The sequence below is a fragment of the Phyllobates terribilis genome, unplaced genomic scaffold (genome assembly GCF_046119375.1).
Source record: "Phyllobates terribilis strain yellow unplaced genomic scaffold, ASM4611937v1 Scaffold_1__5_contigs__length_1240528914, whole genome shotgun sequence".
Taxonomy (NCBI): Eukaryota; Metazoa; Chordata; class Amphibia; order Anura; family Dendrobatidae; genus Phyllobates; species Phyllobates terribilis.
In genome coordinates, this window is record NW_027362761.1 from 801240255 (window position 1) to 801258262 (window position 18008).

Here is an 18008-nt window from a genome sequence, read left to right on the forward strand (position 1 = left end):
GCTGCTTGCTTCCATTCGCTGACTGTGATCAGTCAGCGTGCAGTAATCACTCCCTCTGTCTCTTGAATAACGTCCTACAGTGCACACATACTGCTGGGCAGGATGACATTGAAGAAGTGAGCAGCTGCAGGGAGAATAGAAATTAATTTTCTCTCTTCAGCCAAACATCAAGTTAGACAGCTGCATATATTTAGTATGGGGTTTACATGCAGATTACCATTAGGACACCCGGTAAGTACTGTTTGTTGATGACAAGTTACCTTTAAAGGGGTTTTCCACAAATAATTTTCACATATTACATTACAGCATTCTTTTAACTCACTTCCAAACTTGGATTTAAACAGAATCTCAACTCAGTCCCAATTTGTGCTGCGATCTAACCACTACAGAAATATAAAGTGAGTCGTCTGCGATGAATGGTCAAATGATTGTATCATCCAATGACCAAACAAGTTAGAACAGTCTTTGCATTTTATATGAAGGTCATTTACGAATAAATTTTGTAATCAATAACCAGCACTTTCTGTCAGTTAGATTTAGTTCTACACACATCAATTTAATCCTATCTGCAGATGGATCACAGCCCAAATAAATCATATATCACAGACCCAAAATAAAAGTGCCAGAAATTGGAAGACAGATTAAACACTTGACCATCAGAGGGACTCTCTACACAACACAGGTGATATTTCATGCATTTTCAGGTCATACAAAACCAAGACCTTTCTTCTTTTTCTTACAATTGGAAAGCCCTCTTTCATCCAGTAGAGGACCAGACTAACATCAAAGAAAGCTTTGTAATAGGTATTGTGTAATTGCATCATACATGTTTAATCATTAACAGTTAATTGAAGGGGAAAGTCTTGGAAGAACCTGCAAAGTGTAAACCATTTCACACATGTTGGCACATTTACTACTAGCTATTTCTCCAATGCTCTTTCAAATGCTATCGAGCCAGAAAAAAATACTTAGGCTGCATGCACCCATCTGTGTGTCGCTGTCCAAGTACGGCCCGTGGGTCTCCAGATCTGAACTTAACAGACTCACTCGTAAATGCCGATGAGGCTGTCAAGTTTGGGTCAGGAAACCCAAGACCGGTCTATGAATCACGATTAGTACTCGCACCGTGACACACAGATGTGTGTTCAGCTTTGGACAGTGCTCTGTGTCAAGCACTACATCGGAGATTCTGTTGAAATCCTCGAATTACTGAATTTCGAAGGGAGCATCAACACATTCTCACCTAACTGAAGACGACGGTGTCACTGTATGGCCAGGTAAGATTTGACTTTTTCCAACATGCAGAAGATGTGACAGACGGAGTTTTCGGCATGTTGGAAAAGATGAACACGGCCAGGTCAGAGGCTATGCAGTGATTCTGTCAGGTTAATTTAAGTGGATCACTCAACAGGGTGAATCCAGTTCGTTGGGATCCTGGCAGAGACTCCGACACAGTGCTCGCCCCAGAGCACTGTATAATTGTGAACCTAGACTTAAATTCATGTGTCTAAGTGACTTCAGTCACAGTTTAGCCTCAGGATGAATTTCATTAACAGATATCTTGGTTATGGTACTGCTTTTTAAAGATTTGTAGGTTGTTACTATCTATGGCTTTTCCTTCCTCAGTAAATGTGCATGAGCTCTGTAAAGGAAAATAAGCCAACAAGCAAAACGTTCACCTCTCCCGACCTCTGCTGACACCCCCACACGTATCATATAGTCAGCTGATCTCAATGAATCAGTTCATTTGGGCAAAGTTCATCTAATATATAAGGCTCCATTTATACTATGGTCAGGCCAATTAACCGCTATCTAATGTTTGTAGCCAGCAGCTTAGGCTGTTATCTTCTAAAGGTACCACAAAATACCAGTGGGGGAAAGTGTCCTGGCCATTGATATTAAGATTTGAGAGTTATCAGTGGTTGATACCTTTTAATGGCTAACTGAAAAGATGGAAACAAATAGCAAGCTTTCCAGACTACTCAGGCCTTTTCATCAGGCATAGTATGAAGAGACGAGTAGCCTCAAAAACTTGCAATTTCTTACCATCTTTTCAGTTAGCCATTAAAAGGTATCAACCACTGAGAACTCTCAAATCTTAATATTTTTCTATCTACTGGCTAACACGGTACAAAGATATATCTTTTTCCTGGCCATTGATGTAATTAAAAAGTATGGTAACTTCACCAAACTGAGGTAATTACCAGATATCAAGTGGCTCAAGGGAGATGAGTGGTCTCATCAATACAGTGAACTAAAGGGCCCCATACACAATAGACAGCTGTAGGTCGAACAATAAGTTTGTTTGGTAACTATGTCTCCTGACCATTTATGCTCGCTCTCCCGAGCGCTACTGTGTTCTCTACAAGAGAGCCGCAGAGACTCCTCTGGCAGAAGTTCATTTAAAGAAGAACACAAGGACTAGCAGCCAGAAATTGGAGATGCGGGACCCTTATCTCCACCATCAGCTGTTAGGTGAGCGTAGGGAGGCCCTGATACACTGACTATCGGCCAAGTCCGTCGATATCGGCAGATTTGTTAAATGTCAGTCTAATGTTTATGGGAGTCTTACATCCAGCATTTGTGCATAATAGGACTTTAATGCCGGAACATTAATGTCAAACAAACAGCTCAACAACCAAAAGAAATTCCACACAAATATGAGAATGGCTGTCTTAATGGTAAGCTATAATCAGAAAATAACCTATTGCTTAAATTAGGTTTTTGTGTCATGTGTATTTAAAAAAATAAATAGTTTTTTTCCCTCATATCATGATCTCTATTTAAAAAAATACAAAACCATAATTGGTAATCTTGCAATTTTCACACTGGCTACTGGATCTATTTTAGAGTCATACATCCTGTCCTCTCAGGAAGCGTTTTTCAGGACTTTTTTTTTATAATTAAAGACAGGATTACAATGAAAGTAAGGGTGCTTTCACACTGAGTTCTGGCAACCGTTCGCTGGTCCCCACAAAACGGGATTTTGGCGTATGTGCCGACAGGGCATTAAACTATAATGTTATAAACATAGCAAAAGAATGCTTTGTCATGCATGATTTTTGGGCGTATTCGCCTTCTGGAGGCAAACACTCAGATGTAGTAGACCCGTCAGCGCCTACACGGAATGCCGTTTTGAGGGGGATTCTGACGTAAGCCCTGACGGGACAAACGAATGGGGTGTCAGAACGCAGTGTGAAAGCACCCTAACGATATGTGCACACGTTGAGTAAAATTTCTTCACCACTTCTGCATCTCTTGGCAGGAAAAACGCAGCTGCAAAAACGTGTGTTTTTGGTGAGTTTATGACTGATTTGAGTGAAGTCAATGGTGAAAACCGCAGGGCAAAAAATTGACATGCTGCAGAATATTTTCTGCACCAAATCTGCAAATCAAAAATGAGCAACATATGCATGACTCTTCAGGTTTCTCATTCACTTTGCTGGCATCAGGATTGCTTCAGGATTTACTAGCAAATAAACAGGGCAAAAACGCACCAAATCTGCAACGTGTGCACACAGCCTAACACCTCGATTCATAGCTGATAACATAGGATCCATCATTCACAGCTGACCCTGTTCCCCATTTTTTCACAATGATCATTGCGCAGGCTCAATAGATACTTCAATACAAAAGATATTGTTGGGGCCTGACTGTTGTAGCTAATTTTCATGCGTTAATTCTTGAAACAACAGGAAGTTAGGCCCCAATTCATCAAGACGTGCTTTTTCTTGATGAAAGAGCGTGGTGGAGTAGGAGGCGCCCGATTCATTAAGAGGTGCATGCATCTTAAAAGTGGCATGTGCCTCATCACCAATCTTGCTCCAGTCAAATACTTGTGGTGTAAGGTACGCAAGAACTTCACAGGATTAGATGAGTAGGCATCACCACGCTCTGTCCATTTTGCCTTGAAAATCGCAAATGATGCAAGATTTTTGTACAACTTCATGGTGTGCAAAAACTTTGCGCCCCTTTAAAGTGTTTTTACCATAAACACTTTGATGAATCGGAGCCTTTGAGTCATAAAAAGCCCCAGTGGCCAGTGTAAAATGAGATCTTATTTTTTATTTTTAATACAGACTGTGATATGTAAAAAAAAAATTGAAAAAATTAAATATAAACAAGTCATTTTCTGATAACTTACTTTTACCCAACCAAACCTGTTTGACTATGTGAAATTTTACACAAAACAATATACTCCAAGAAATTTGAAATATCAAATAAGTTTGAAATTACAGTACCACTAAATGGTTAAATATGGTCAAGAGGTCTGAATAACATGAATATGCACAAAGATTTACATAAAAGATCAAGATCACTCGGGAAAAGTAAGGCTGTGTTCACACGATGCGTATTTCATGCGTTTCCGCGGCGTTTTTGCAGTTGCGTAAACGCCGCGGAAACGCATGAAAAACGCATGGTAGAAGGGCAGCAATGTTCCCCAATGGAAATCCGCATGTGCTGTGCCCATGATGCGGATTTTTCCGCAGCGTTAACGCTGCGGTCAAAAATCCGCAGCATGTCAATTAATTTTGCGGAAACGCGGCGATTTCGCCGCCATTGACTTGCATTAGAACGCGCCAATTCCGCAAGACAGCATTTGTACTTGCGTAATTGGTGCGTTCTAATGTGCGGATGGTACCCGGGTGTGGAGGAGAGGAGAGTCTCATCCACACCCAGGTACCATTGAAAAAGCTGTAAAAAGAAGAATAAAATAAAAAATAAATGTATTCTTACCATCTGTCGGCCCGCGCTGCGCTCCCGCTTGGTTCCCGGCACTTGCAGTGAGTTGTAGGACCTGCGGTGACGTCAGAGTCATGTGACGGGTCACGTGACGCTGACGTCGGCAGGTCTTTCAATTCAAAGTTGCCGGCAGCCGGGAGAACGGAGTGAGCAGGACAGCGCGGGCCATCGGAGGTAAGTATATACACTCTCTCGGTTCACACTGTATAAATCCATGCTGTTTGCATGGATTTATATAGTGTGACCTAGTTATCAAGCACTTTCCAGGTGATGCTATCGCCTGGAAAGCGCTTGTCAATCTGCATGCGGAAACGCATGTGAATCTGCATGTGGATCCGCATGTATTCTGCAGGAAAAACGCATGCACAATCTGCATGCGTTTTTTCTGCCAGGGAGATGCAGAAATGATGCAGAAATTTTCTGCTTCATTTCTGCATCGTGTGCACATACCCTATGGATCTAAAAAGGTAATTCGAGAGGAATCAACTCATGTGGAAAATCCTACCCAGTCCTTATTTCTATTCATATAGCCAAAGGTTTTTATCAGAATATCTTAACGTAATCCTCTAATTAGCATTTCTTTGAAATCTGATTTGACTAATTAGTGGGGAATTAACAACCAGAGCAATTAGGCTTTCTGGAGTAAAATAAACTCTTAAAGGGAACCTGTCACCATTAAAATGCAATCCAGTTTGTAAGCATCAAGTTATAGAATAGGGGGAGCGGAGTAGATTGATGTATCATTTTATGAGAAAAGATTCAGTATAACCTGTGTTTTAATCCTTTAAACCTCTACTCTATCTGGGATCTTCAGTCCAGTGGGCGGTCCTATCAGTGATTGACAGTTTTCTTTCAAGTGTCAGATCAAAATTGGCAGTGCAAGTCTATGGTTGTGTGAAAAAATCGGACCGCACTCTGATGACATCCAAGTGTGGTCCGATTTTCATGGACTGACAGAATTGAGGGGGAGGGGCAGGAGGTTGGAGAAACATTTTTTTTTCTGGTTTGAGAAAAACTGATGCCACTCTGATCCGAATAATTGGACCGTTTTTTTTTGTTTTGAGAGAGAATGGCCGTGTGAGCCTACGCTGATCTAGAGATTCTCCGCAAAGTGGAGATGACACGGAGAAAAAGTGCTGGACACCCACACTATATTACATGTATACACATTTAATTAAAAAATATATAGATGGGAGTGCTTCCTTAAAGAAAGAAAGGCTGGATACCAATGAAACAGTCCTGAAACCGTTGAATACCAGCCAAGACATTACCGTGATGCATGTGAGAACCACAGCAACATGCGTTTTTTCCAATTGAGCATTCATGATTACCCACTTTTGTGAGTTAACAGCGGTTTTACTGCAAAAATTTAAAAAATCTGCCATTTTACAGTAGTATCTTGTTTTGGGATTGTTTTTGGCTGCATCTTGGGGCATCTATACATATTGGATTATAGTTGTCTAAATGTGCTGATTTCAGTTCGAAACAGAGGATATAAAGATCAGGCAGTTCACATTTAAACGCCCCATCTTTTGGTTCTTCAGGCAAATAAGCCAATGCCATAAGTCTGTCAGTGGTTAATTTTGCTCTCCTCACACAGAACACGTGAATGGGTGGCTGACGTCTGGGAACCTTAAAATCACCTCTTATATATTTCCATCTATTATCTTTTTTTAAGGTGAACTACATAAATAGCCTCTATTTAAAGAAGACCTTGTCTTGCACTTGCTCTTAAATTCTTTTCTGGGGATTCCCTTCTAAAAATTTTGGGCATCTAGTTCTAGGGAGACCTCTCTGCTCCTATTTACTAATGGTACGTGACTCAGCTTTCCCATCCTGACTTCCATGCAGACTTCTCTATACCTCTCTGCTCCTATTTACTAATGGTATGTTCTTCAAGTTACACCAGCTACCCCCCACTTTCATTTATGACCTTGTTTACTTAGCCTTTGACTATCCAGCATCTGCTTCAGCCTTAATCAGCTGATCAAGATGAGCACAGACTCTCCCCTCTGGTTCACAGCTGAATGCATTCTGTTCCATATATATTGTGGGCCAGGAGTCTGTTAGACTTTAGTCTGTGTCCATCACTTTAAGTGTGAGAAATATGAATTAATCCTGAATTGAACCTGAAGTGAACTGAAGGTAACTGGATACTAAGTCACAGTAAACAATGTTTGTCTTTGTTTTCACTCTCACCCCCTTAATCCTTCACCTTTTCCAACCACCCCTAATCCCTACACCTAGTAATGAACTCTTCATCTCTCCCTCCATTCTCCCCACCCATCTCACCTCCTCCTCAGAGCTATTCCTCAACATACAATCCTTTGTCTCCAAACACAGACAGTCACCTCATGTCCTCTCCTGCTTCGACCTACTAATGCTTTCTCTGCTCCTCCTCACTGCCGGCGACATCTCTCCACATCCCGGCCCTCCTCACCACATCCCTACAATCACTTCCACCTCCTACCCACGATCTATCCCAAACTCTCGTAACCCTTCTAACCTTATACCAATCCGCCCAGCCTCCACTTCCCCAGTCCCTCTAACAGGAGCTCTATGGAACGCTCGCTCCGTCTGCAACAAACTTTCCTACTTTCACGACCTCTTCATCACTAACAAGCTTTCCTTCCTCGGCATCACTGACACCTGGCTCACGCACTCTGACACGGCCTCTCCTGCTGCACTTTCGTATGGCGGATTCCACCTCTCTCATACCCCCCGCCCCACCGGCAAGCACAGTGAAGGAATAGGTTTCCTTCTCTCAGATAACTGCTTCTTCACCCATATCCCACTGCCGCCCTCAATTACTCTCCCCTCTTTTGAAGTGCACTGCGTGCGCATCTACTCCCCTTCCAACCTCCAACTGTTATGATCTGCTACAAGCACTAAGGAAAGACAGGAGATCTGTCCCTACAATAGAACTAAACTGGATCCCTACGATGTAACGGGGAACCTGATCCTGCGATCAGACCCGCTAAAGTCCTCGGCTAGTCTGTACGAAGACCTATAGATGCAAGGGAGGGATTCCTACAAGAACTAGGGACTGGGATAAAGTTGGACACCTCCTAGCAGAAATTGTAGCAGTCAAAGACAAACACACAACAAAGAACATAGAGGTCCGAAGACCTAGCACAACTAACAGAGAACGGTAACAGAGCACCAAGCTAGCTCAAGAGTACTAAATACAATGAAGTCCAGCAAGGCCAGGAGGGCGGAGCCGGATTAAATAGGCAAAAATGGTCATGTGACCAGCAAACTAGAAAAAACCTAACAGGAGAGTTCTAACACCAACTAGCTGTCATTTACCGCCCCCAAGATCAACCACTACTTTCTTTGACCACTTCACCACTTGGCTACTTCATTTCCTCTCCGTTGACATCCCCACTATCCTCAATGGCGACTTTAACATCCCCATTGACACTTTCCTCTCAGCGGCCTCTAAGCTTTTATCCCTCATTTCCTCCTTCGGTCTTACTCAGTGGTCTTCCACACCCAACCACAAAGACAGCCACACACTGGACCTCATCTTCACCCGCCTCTGTTCCCTATCTAACCTCTCTAACTAACCTCTCCCTCTCTGACCACAACCTACTTACATTCTCTTCCCTCTCCTCTCCAGGGCAACAATCCCCACTCCACAAACTTGCATTCCCTCGCAGAAATCTCAAACACCTTGACCTACACTCACTCTCTGAATCCCTTCTCCCTCTTACAGACATTAGTTCCTTACATGATGCAGATGTTGCTGTCACTTTATACAACACCACAACAGCTGCAGCTCTCGATTCGGTTGCCCCCCTCACACATACCGAAGCTCGCACAATCAACAGACAACCCTGGCACACCAGCCTAACTAAAGAACTGCGACGGGCCTCCAGGATTACTGAGCGTAGATGGAAAAGGTCCCACTCCAATGAGCACTTCATTGCATTCAAACAGTCCCTCACTACCTTCAAGTCCACACTCACTGCAGCAAAACAAACATACTTTGCATCTCTCATATCCTCCCTGTCTCACCCCAAACAACTATTCAACACCTTCAATTCTCTCCTCCGTCCCCCAGTGCCTCCTCCCTCTCCTCTTATTTCAGCCAAAGACTTTGCCTCATTCTTCAAGCAGAAGATTGACACCATCAGACAAAGCTTTTGCCTAAAGCCCCCACAGCCCCTCCCCACACCTACTCAACCCTCCTCCTCCAAAACCACCTTCTCCACCATTACAGAAGATCAACTTTCCTCTTTACTCTCCAAATCACACCTCACCACCAGTAAATTGGACCCAATCCCATCCCACCTCATCCCAAACCTTACCACTATCTTCATCCCAGCCCTAGCCCACCTCTTCAACCTGTCATTAACAACTGGTGTCTTCCCCTCATGCGCCTACATGTGCCTCGCCACAATCCTTACTCCAATCCCTATCTGGAGTAAGGATTAGATGAGCTGTGGCGTAACACCCTCCCTGCCGGGCTATTGTTCCATTTTGATGCAGCTTGGAGAAACCGGTGTGACAAAGCCAAAAGTCGCCAAATCTTTATGCAACTGTTGCGCAAATATTTTGCGTCTTTTCGAAGCAATTTAAGCCAGAATTCTGGCAAAATCGCTTTGATGAATCGGGACATATATCCATGTTGGAATATACATCACTGCTATGAAAATAACACTATAAAAATGCAATATAACAATAAGCACATTGCACACCCGCAATCCATAGAAATAACCATAAGATAAAACACTTAATGAGTTTTGTTCTTCTTTTGGAAAAATATATTTCATACTTCCAGAGAGAAAAATCAGCAATGCTGAATTACTGAACAATATCCTCAAAGACTAAACTACACCTGCATGAATTCATCTTGCTGATTTATCATTCTCAAAGGAAGGAAGAGCCAATTGCTATGGGTGTGCCTGACGACATCAGCAATGACATCCTGGTGACACCCTATGTCCCACTTCCAGTCATTAAAAGATGCTTGCCATTAAAGCCATTAATATATCCTATTGCTTGGTATTTATACTACTATTACAATTGTTTGCCAACTTGCCAAGTTCAAATAATATTCTATGGTGAAGGCAATATTTTACTAGACAACTTGCACTCTCTAGCTTCAAACAGTTTGTTAAAAAAAAGAAAAAAAAGAAAAGGAGCGCAACTCTAATCTACACTTACTTTGCCCAAAACTTCAAAATGCAGACATACTACAGCGTCAGGCCAGTAACGCTAGCCTTCATGACAGATAATTCGCACTCTTCTGCCTTGCTAACAGTTTAAGAACTGATATGTACATTAAATTCTCAGTATCACTAACTTACCAAGATCTGTAGTAGTTGAGTTTCCTAAAAGGTCCAATACGTACTTAAAGAGGATCTGCCACCAGGTCAAGTGGCCAGTTTTTGGTATTATTTTATTCCCGCTGCTTCCCTTGTATTCTGTTTTTTTATTTTATATGTTATACGGTTTCAGAGATATGGGCCCTTTTATTCACTGCTAATTTTGCTTATCTCTACCAAGGGGCCGTGACTCATAGGATTCGCTGGCGGCGTGTCTTTTGGTTGCTCAAGGTAGCAGTAGGAATAAAATAAGAGTAAGAACTGACCATTTGGTCTTGGTGACAGGTCCTATTTAAAGGGGCTTTCCACTTATAAAAAAAAAAGTGGATCCAAATCTTAACTGTCATGTAAAATAACAAAAGCAAATGGGGCTCACCCTCCTCAGACCCAACTCTTCTCAGCTGTTCCGGTCTAGCTGCAGCTGACATATGGAAAGCTCACATCACCACTTCAACCAGTCACTCTCTGCTCTTGAATAGTTCCCGGCCTGACTTCTTTTATCTTTGGTGTCTTTGTGATTTTACACCAATATTAACTGGTTTCTAGCAGAGTTCAGCTCTCTTTCACTCCTCTACAACAGAGCTTAACATCACTAGGAAGTGCAGAGTTGAGCTGTGTTTATTGCTGGCTGCTGATAGGTAAAATGAGACTGCAAATGCCACTGTGATGCATATGGCAGAAGATAGTCCTCTGCCATATGCATCAACAGAGCAGCATTTGCTGTTTCGCATTACTGATATGTATATCAGTAGGAGTCACAAACACAGCTTAGCTCTGCACTGCCAAATAATTACAAACTCCATTGTGGAGGAGTGCAGGAGAGTTGAGCTTTGCTAGAAACCAACTAACAATGATGTAAAACCACAAAGACACCTACACTGATGTAGATAGCAGAATATAAAATCAGTCAGGCAGAATATTATACATGTGCACAAAGTCTATTCTAAAGGAAGAATACAGGAATACAGTCAGAGGTAGAAAACATGATCAACCTGGAATGTCACCTGGACAATTACTAAGAAAACTAAGTTAAATAGAGCCTAGGGGGTCATCATTTTGGAGTTGTAAGATGTGCCAAATTGGACAGATTTAAAAATGAGTTGTATTGGCACAAATGAATAAATATAAATGAATATAATACCATATTATGATTTTGGGAATAACCCTTTCCGGGTGTTGTCCCATAAATAAAATGTATCACATATCTGCAGGACATATTTCAAGTTTAAATGAGTGCATATGAAAATTCTGCATACATGTAGTAGCTGGGAAAATGTACAGAATTAGAAACAAATTAGTAGAAATATCACCCCATATGACATATGATGTTGAACATTCCCACATTAAAGTGACAAGCAATTTCTCAAAGTGAAATTTACCAATAACAGCTGTGCATTATTAGAGTGTGGGAAACTGCCTCAGAGAGCGAGAGACGCCAGATAACCCTTATATGTTATTTCAACTCCTGTACAGACAAGTATCCACAACAGACAACTGATATTCATTCCAAATGAGGAGAGGAACAATCAGAGCAAATCCAAATATACCCAACCATAGTACAAATATTTCATAAAAAAAACAAGATATGCAGAAAAACTGTTTCATCATTTTAGAGGTTGTTATAGTCAAAAGCTTCAAACAATATGGGTTGAAACGCCATAACATTGGGAAGACTCCATGGTCTGGTGCTAACTTGAGGGGTGCCCTTAATGTAATTACAACTAATCTATGTCTTACATGTATTGTTCTCCGTTATGAACTATTTTGGGTTGGCAAGAGACTGACTTTTGTGTTCTTCAGTGGGCTGACTGCCAGCAAGTACAGGGAAAAAATTCTACCTTGATCAATAAAAGCCCCCATACACATTAGACTAACATGGACGAACACGCCGCTATTAGCCGAACGTCTAATTTGTATGGTGGACTCCCAATTCTCTCCCAATAGATAATTTCTGGGGAGAGAAAGACCCGGCATGTCGGATTTCCAACATCAGATATTTTGTTTTCTGCAAGATAACCTACAGGAGTGCTTGGTAGAGCCCACTTTTCCTGTGTATGGTGGACTCAACGATGGCTGTTGGCCGAGCAATCTCCCAAACAATTGTTTGGTAGAGAAGCTATCTATTGTGCATGGAAGGTTTAAAGGGTTATCCGCTACTAGGGCAACCCTTTCTTGAACTAAATGTTTAGCTCCGATAAAATAAAAAAACTACTACTCACCTCCCGTGCTGGCGCCATTTCAGCGGTGTCAGCACTCGTTCTTCCCGGGGCTCCCATGCTGTTGTTGTAACATGTGAGCCCAATCAGCGCTGTCCCCGCCTTCATACGGATTGAACATGAAGAGGAAGTCTGAGCTGCAGCTGATCTCTCACTTCCTCTTCATGTTCCTCTTCACCTCACCGGAGGTATTAGTTCTTTTATTTTATCAGGGCCAAACATTTAGTTCAAGAAGGGGTTGTCCTAGTAGCGGACAACCCCTTTAAAGGGGTTGCATGTCGCCTTGCAAAACGCTATTTACATGCAGATATAGGGTTAATCTGCAGCCACCTGGAGAAAATGAACTTATTTCTTACCAGGAGCTACCGACCTTCACTCAAGGGGGTGTGCACAGAGCAGCCACAGTCAACACTCACAACACCACTCATACCGGGAGTGCGGCTGTTAGTAACCCAGGCTCTTTGAGTGAAAGCTCTGTGCACAGATATGGTGCAGAGTTGTCTGTCAATCAAAGTGTAGAGGTGTCCTTACAGCCGCACTCACAGTACAGTGCGCTGTGCTCTGATCAGTGACTGTAGCTGCTGCGTGCTAACCTCCGTAAGTGAAATCGGGTGGCTCCCGGTATTAAATAAGTTAATTTTCTCCACGTAGCCGCTAGGAAAAATAAACAGGGCAGCGGGGCTGTAATGCTATTTACCTGCAGATTAACCCATTATCAGCAGGTACATAGTGTTTTCTGAGGTCACAGGTTCCCTTTAACTAAAGTCATACGTCTACTAAACGGTGTACTTTGTACAGCAATATTTTCAAATAAACCAAAAAGTCTAAAAAGTAAGGGACCCGTGACAACTTTTTGGGCATGCGGGTTTCTCACTTTTTCCATTTTCCAGTCCTGATCCAATAACATTTGAAAATCAATTATTCTAACAGCTCTTCCAGCCTTTCCGAGTTGCAAAGTTTCAAGCTCCTTTAAGAAGTGGAGTGACAGCTAGAAAAATCCCTTTTCACTCTGTATAGTTGAAGGAGAATTTTGTTCTCTCCCATTTCCACGCTCTGCCCACACAGCAGAGATAGCCAGGCTGCATTCAGGGAGGAAATGATAACTGTTTGTCCAAGGGTTGGATGAGGGGGGAAGCTGAGCGGGATGGGGTGAGGCCTCTCCATCCGGCCACTGCAGCCAACAAAGAGATGCCTTCAGATCTTATATTGTAACCTCTAACACCTCCTCTGGCTGGAACACTAGAAGCATGCAGGCGGGATAACACATGCCCAATCACTAGCACCCCTCATAGCCTTGGCTTGTCATCTCACTGGGACTTCTGACAAACTCCAAAGCTTGGACCAGAGAAGAGGAGAAAGGACCGCACCCTTTTATTACAAGGAGGAACATCTTCCTGAACTTTGAAAGGAGACAGTAACAGATTTGGGCCTTTTGCACATGGCACCACCTTCTGCAGTCATTCTGGTCTGTTATTTGTATCCACTTCATACATTGTAAAGAAATATGTAAAAGCAAAACATCCTGCAGATGTCAATAGTGACAATACAGGTATACACTAAAGAAGGTGCCCAGCACGTTCCTACACGCAGATGGGTGATAACACGGGGTGACCTGAGTCATTTCGTCAGTGTGTTCTCCCCTAGCAGGCGGCATTCTGAGTGCTAGCTCCTGGGCTCACGTCAGTTTAAACAGGTCTAACAGCCTGGCACATTTTCTTCACCCACATTACCCAGGCTGATTGTTTTTCTTCTTCATAGTAGAAACCTCACAGTGTGTATGTAAATCAAGCAGGATGCTTCATGACACATGAGCCAGGCTAAAAATACATGTGTGCATGGGCACCTATGAGCTAGCAGCGTCTCTGCCCTCCCTGGCATGGAGCCTTACATAACTCACTCCTACGCCCACTGCTCATCCTCTGCTTTCCATCGCAGGATGGAGGGAAGGAGGAAGCCACCAGACGGGATCGTAGAGGACAAAGGAGCCCTGGGACCAGCACTGGTCACTGATGGAGACACACGAGGTGAAGAGAAGGAAAGCCTCAGTCATAAGGCTACACAGGGAGAAATGGCATGCACATCAGCGCCAACTTACAGTCTGCCTGCCCACTGCCACGGCCATGCTGCTGTCCTGCGGGTGCTGGAGGAGGAGAATGGAGGAAGGAGGGAGAGAGCATGCGATCCTGCCAGATGCTGCACACAGCCTCACTGACTGCTGCTCATCCAGCGCTGGAGGAACATGGCCACCACAGGGGAGGAGGGTCCTCACAACTCAGGAAAGGGGGGAGGGGAGTCCGCACATAGGAAAATGCTGAGCGGCCGAGAGCAGCCAGTGCTGTACCTCAGCTCCGGGGTATAGGACGGGACAGGGCTGTGTAACAGGCCCTCAGAAGGACCGAGAGCCCCCCCTCTATGCACAATGGAGGGTCCTGTGTATTCTGAAGAATCCTTGTGAGGGGCTGTGTGGTGCTAGATAGTTGTGTGTACTGGGGCGTCTATTTAGGGAATAAAATGGACGTCGTCAGTCTGGTGTTTCTCTGCCACGATCCAATGAGGCATAGAGTTCCACAGAGGCTCTTACATCGCATCGAATAATTGCCCGTGTGGTGACCGACATAACCAACCTACCATGTCATAAATGTCCCCAAGTGACCATGTCATAAATGTCGCCAAGTTACCGTGTCGTAAATGTCCACAAGTGACCATGTCATAAAGGTCACCAAGTGATTGACTCATAAATGTCACCAAGTGACCGTGGCGTAAATATGCCCAAATTACCATGTCATACATGACGCCAAGTGATTGACTCATAAATGTCACCAAGTGACCGTGGCGTAAATATGCCCAAATTACCATGTCATACATGACGCCAAGTGATTGACTCATAAATGTCACCAAGTGACCGTGGCGTAAATATGCCCAAATTACCATGTCATACATGACGCCAAGTGACTGTGTCTTAAATGTCGGCAAGTGACTGGCAAAAATGTCGCCAAGTGACCGTGTCATAAAGGTTGTTAAGTGATTGACTCATAAATGTCGTCAAGTGACTGCATTGTAAATGTCACTAACTGACTGGATTGTAAATGTCGCCAAGTGTTGGCAAGTGATCACCTCATAAATGTTACCGAATGACCATGTAATAAATGTCGCCAAGTGACTGTCATAAATGTCACCAAGAGGCCGTGACACAACACCTAAATTCATAGGTATGATGCCCTATTAGCGCATCCTGTGTATCACAAGTGTTACATCTCTACCTGGACCTGTTAAGTGACATCTGTCACCAGGAGTAGCTGTATTCACTCTTCACCTGGTGATGCTGGAGACATCATGGACAGTATCTCTTGGGCAACACGAAAGCTGTTTAGCCAGTGATTAGTGTGGCTGGAACCTGTGGAGTTGCCCAGCCAGGCTATTGATGTGTGCTGTCCAGTAGGTGTAGTCAGCTCCTTGCTGTGGCTAATGGGTAAGTACCACACAGGGGTTCTCCAAGAGTGTAATAAAATGGTCTCTATCATGTAATTCAAAAGGCAGCCCATCCTAGTCACATATCAGGATGGGCTGCCGTCTGAAGAAACACATCTCCCGAGACCTGTGTCTTAACTGTCAGAGGAGCTGTAGCGTAAGCACACATATCGGTGATCTGCCGAGAAGGGCTATGACAGGATAAGAAATAATTCTTCCCAAGGAAAAGATTTATTCCCTCTCCTGTCAGAGCCCTTCTCTGGCAGCTGACTGGTATGCGTGCTTACAGCTATTCAGCACCTCTGTCAGTTGAGGCACTGCTCTTGGGAGCTGTGTTTCTTCAGACTGCAGCTCATCCTGACACATGACAAGGATGGGTTGCCATTTGAATTACGTGACAGAGGTCATTTTATTACATTCTTAGAGTAAAGGCAGAGATCCTGATTCTAACAATATATCACCTTAGTGAGTGCCTTAGTGAATGCTGCGATTATGATTAAAAACTGTTGCCATTTAACCAGTTCTTTGAATTCTGAGCACTGAATTCCCCTGGCTACTCCACTAAATGACAGCCTTCTGTGTACACTGTGCATAAGCAGAAAGCTGCCAATTGGTGGGAGTGTGGTTGAACTACTTGGCAGCAGACCAAGCAGTCCTTTAGTAATCTGCCGATAAAACTGATTTCTACAGATAAGTTTTAGCTGGGTTATAGAGTTGTCATCAGTATTGCAGTAAGGAATAAAAGCTGCTTTTCATGCCATTGTGGATAATATATATTCTTTATTAAAAACTAGACATAATGTTTAACCCCTTCACAACATTTGATGTATCTGTATGTCATGGAAGGGAAGCAGTTCGCAGTCAACGGGTGTTGAGCTAACATGACCGTTGACGCCCGGCTCTCACTGCCAGGGCCGATGCGCGTACTGCCACAGGCTGTATAACCCCCTAAGTGCTGGGATGGACTGTTAAGGCCTTCTGGTCTATGATCCACCAGTGTCTATAATTTTAAGCGTGCATAAAAGCACGGTCGGCCACAGTTTTGTGCACTTCTAAAAAGATGGATTCCGCTGAACAGAGGCCAGACGAAGACGAGAGTTACTCTGCTGCCTCATTATAGTCAATGGATCCCTCAGGGGTTTCATCTGAATGACATCATTCAGAGATTTAGATGGAAACCCCGATGTAAGTGCTCAGTGTAGGGCGCCGGATAAACGTGATCCAAAATGTTATGTAAAATTTTCCCAACAAAAGCTTCAAATCTATCCACAAAGTCCTCACTCAGATACATCATCTGTTAACGGAAATATAGGGGTTTCCATGTTACTGGTAACACAAAGGCTCTGGAAAAGCGTTAAAGAAATCCAGCGAATTCAGCACTCCCAAATCCAAATGCCCCCCTCCCTTTTGTGCCCCACAGTTAGCATCCACGTTTGGCATCTCTGTAGTGATGAGATCTTGCCTAATTTACAGGGTCCATGTCTCCAGAAGCACGAGCTGGGCATAATGTAATGGGCACTACAATGTACAGGCACAACACTGGGAGATTTGCAATTTTCACTCAGCTACATACACTGCTGCTTGTTTCTGGCAAACATTCATCTAGTCAAAATCTGCACTTGTAGATAAATTCCCAGAGGTGTGTAATTTACAAAATGGGGTCTCTTGGGGGGCTTTCTTCTCTTCCTGCACTTAGGGGCTCTGTATATGGCATTCACAAAATATTCTATGATGATGTGCTCTACAAGAGTCAAATAGCTCTCATTCTCTTCCGAGTCTCGCCTTGTTGCGAAGCAGTATTTTACAGCCACATATGGGGTATTTCCATGTTCAGCAGAGATTGTGTGACATATTTTGGTGCCATTTTTACCCATTTTCCCGTGTGAGGCTATGTGCCCACGATGCAGAAATGCTCAGGATTTTTTCCTGAGCGTTTCTGCGTCTCCCTGGCAGAAAGAAACGCATGCGGATTGTGTATGCGGATTGCACATGCGTTTTCCTGCCAGGGACATGCGGAAATGAAGCGTTCTTCACTTGCATTTCCGCATGCGTGTTGACAAGCGCTTTCCAAGCGATTTTAGCATCACTTGGAAAGTGCTTGTCAACTTGGTCACACTATATAAATCCATGCAAACAGCATGGATTTATATAGTGTGACCCCAAAGAATGGTTAAAAATAAAAAAATAAATGTATACTTACCCTCCGATGGCCCCTGGTGTCCTGCTTCACTCCGTTCTCCCTTGCCGG

At 43.5% G+C, this 18008-nt stretch overlaps 1 protein-coding gene across 6 annotated transcripts in view; it reads right to left on the minus strand.

Moving 5' to 3' along the window:
* The window catches only part of SEPTIN11 (septin 11), an 84746-nt gene extending 70188 nt beyond the window's left edge, over positions 1–14558 (minus strand). For all 6 annotated transcript variants that reach the window (XM_073637095.1, XM_073637093.1, XM_073637091.1 and 3 more), the window contains exon 1: positions 14388–14558. In XM_073637095.1, coding sequence (XP_073493196.1) covers positions 14388–14414 — 27 coding nt within the window. In that variant the 5' untranslated portion in view covers positions 14415–14558. The remainder of the gene's footprint in view (positions 1–14387) is intronic.
* Between the last annotated feature and the right edge of the window lie 3450 nt (positions 14559–18008).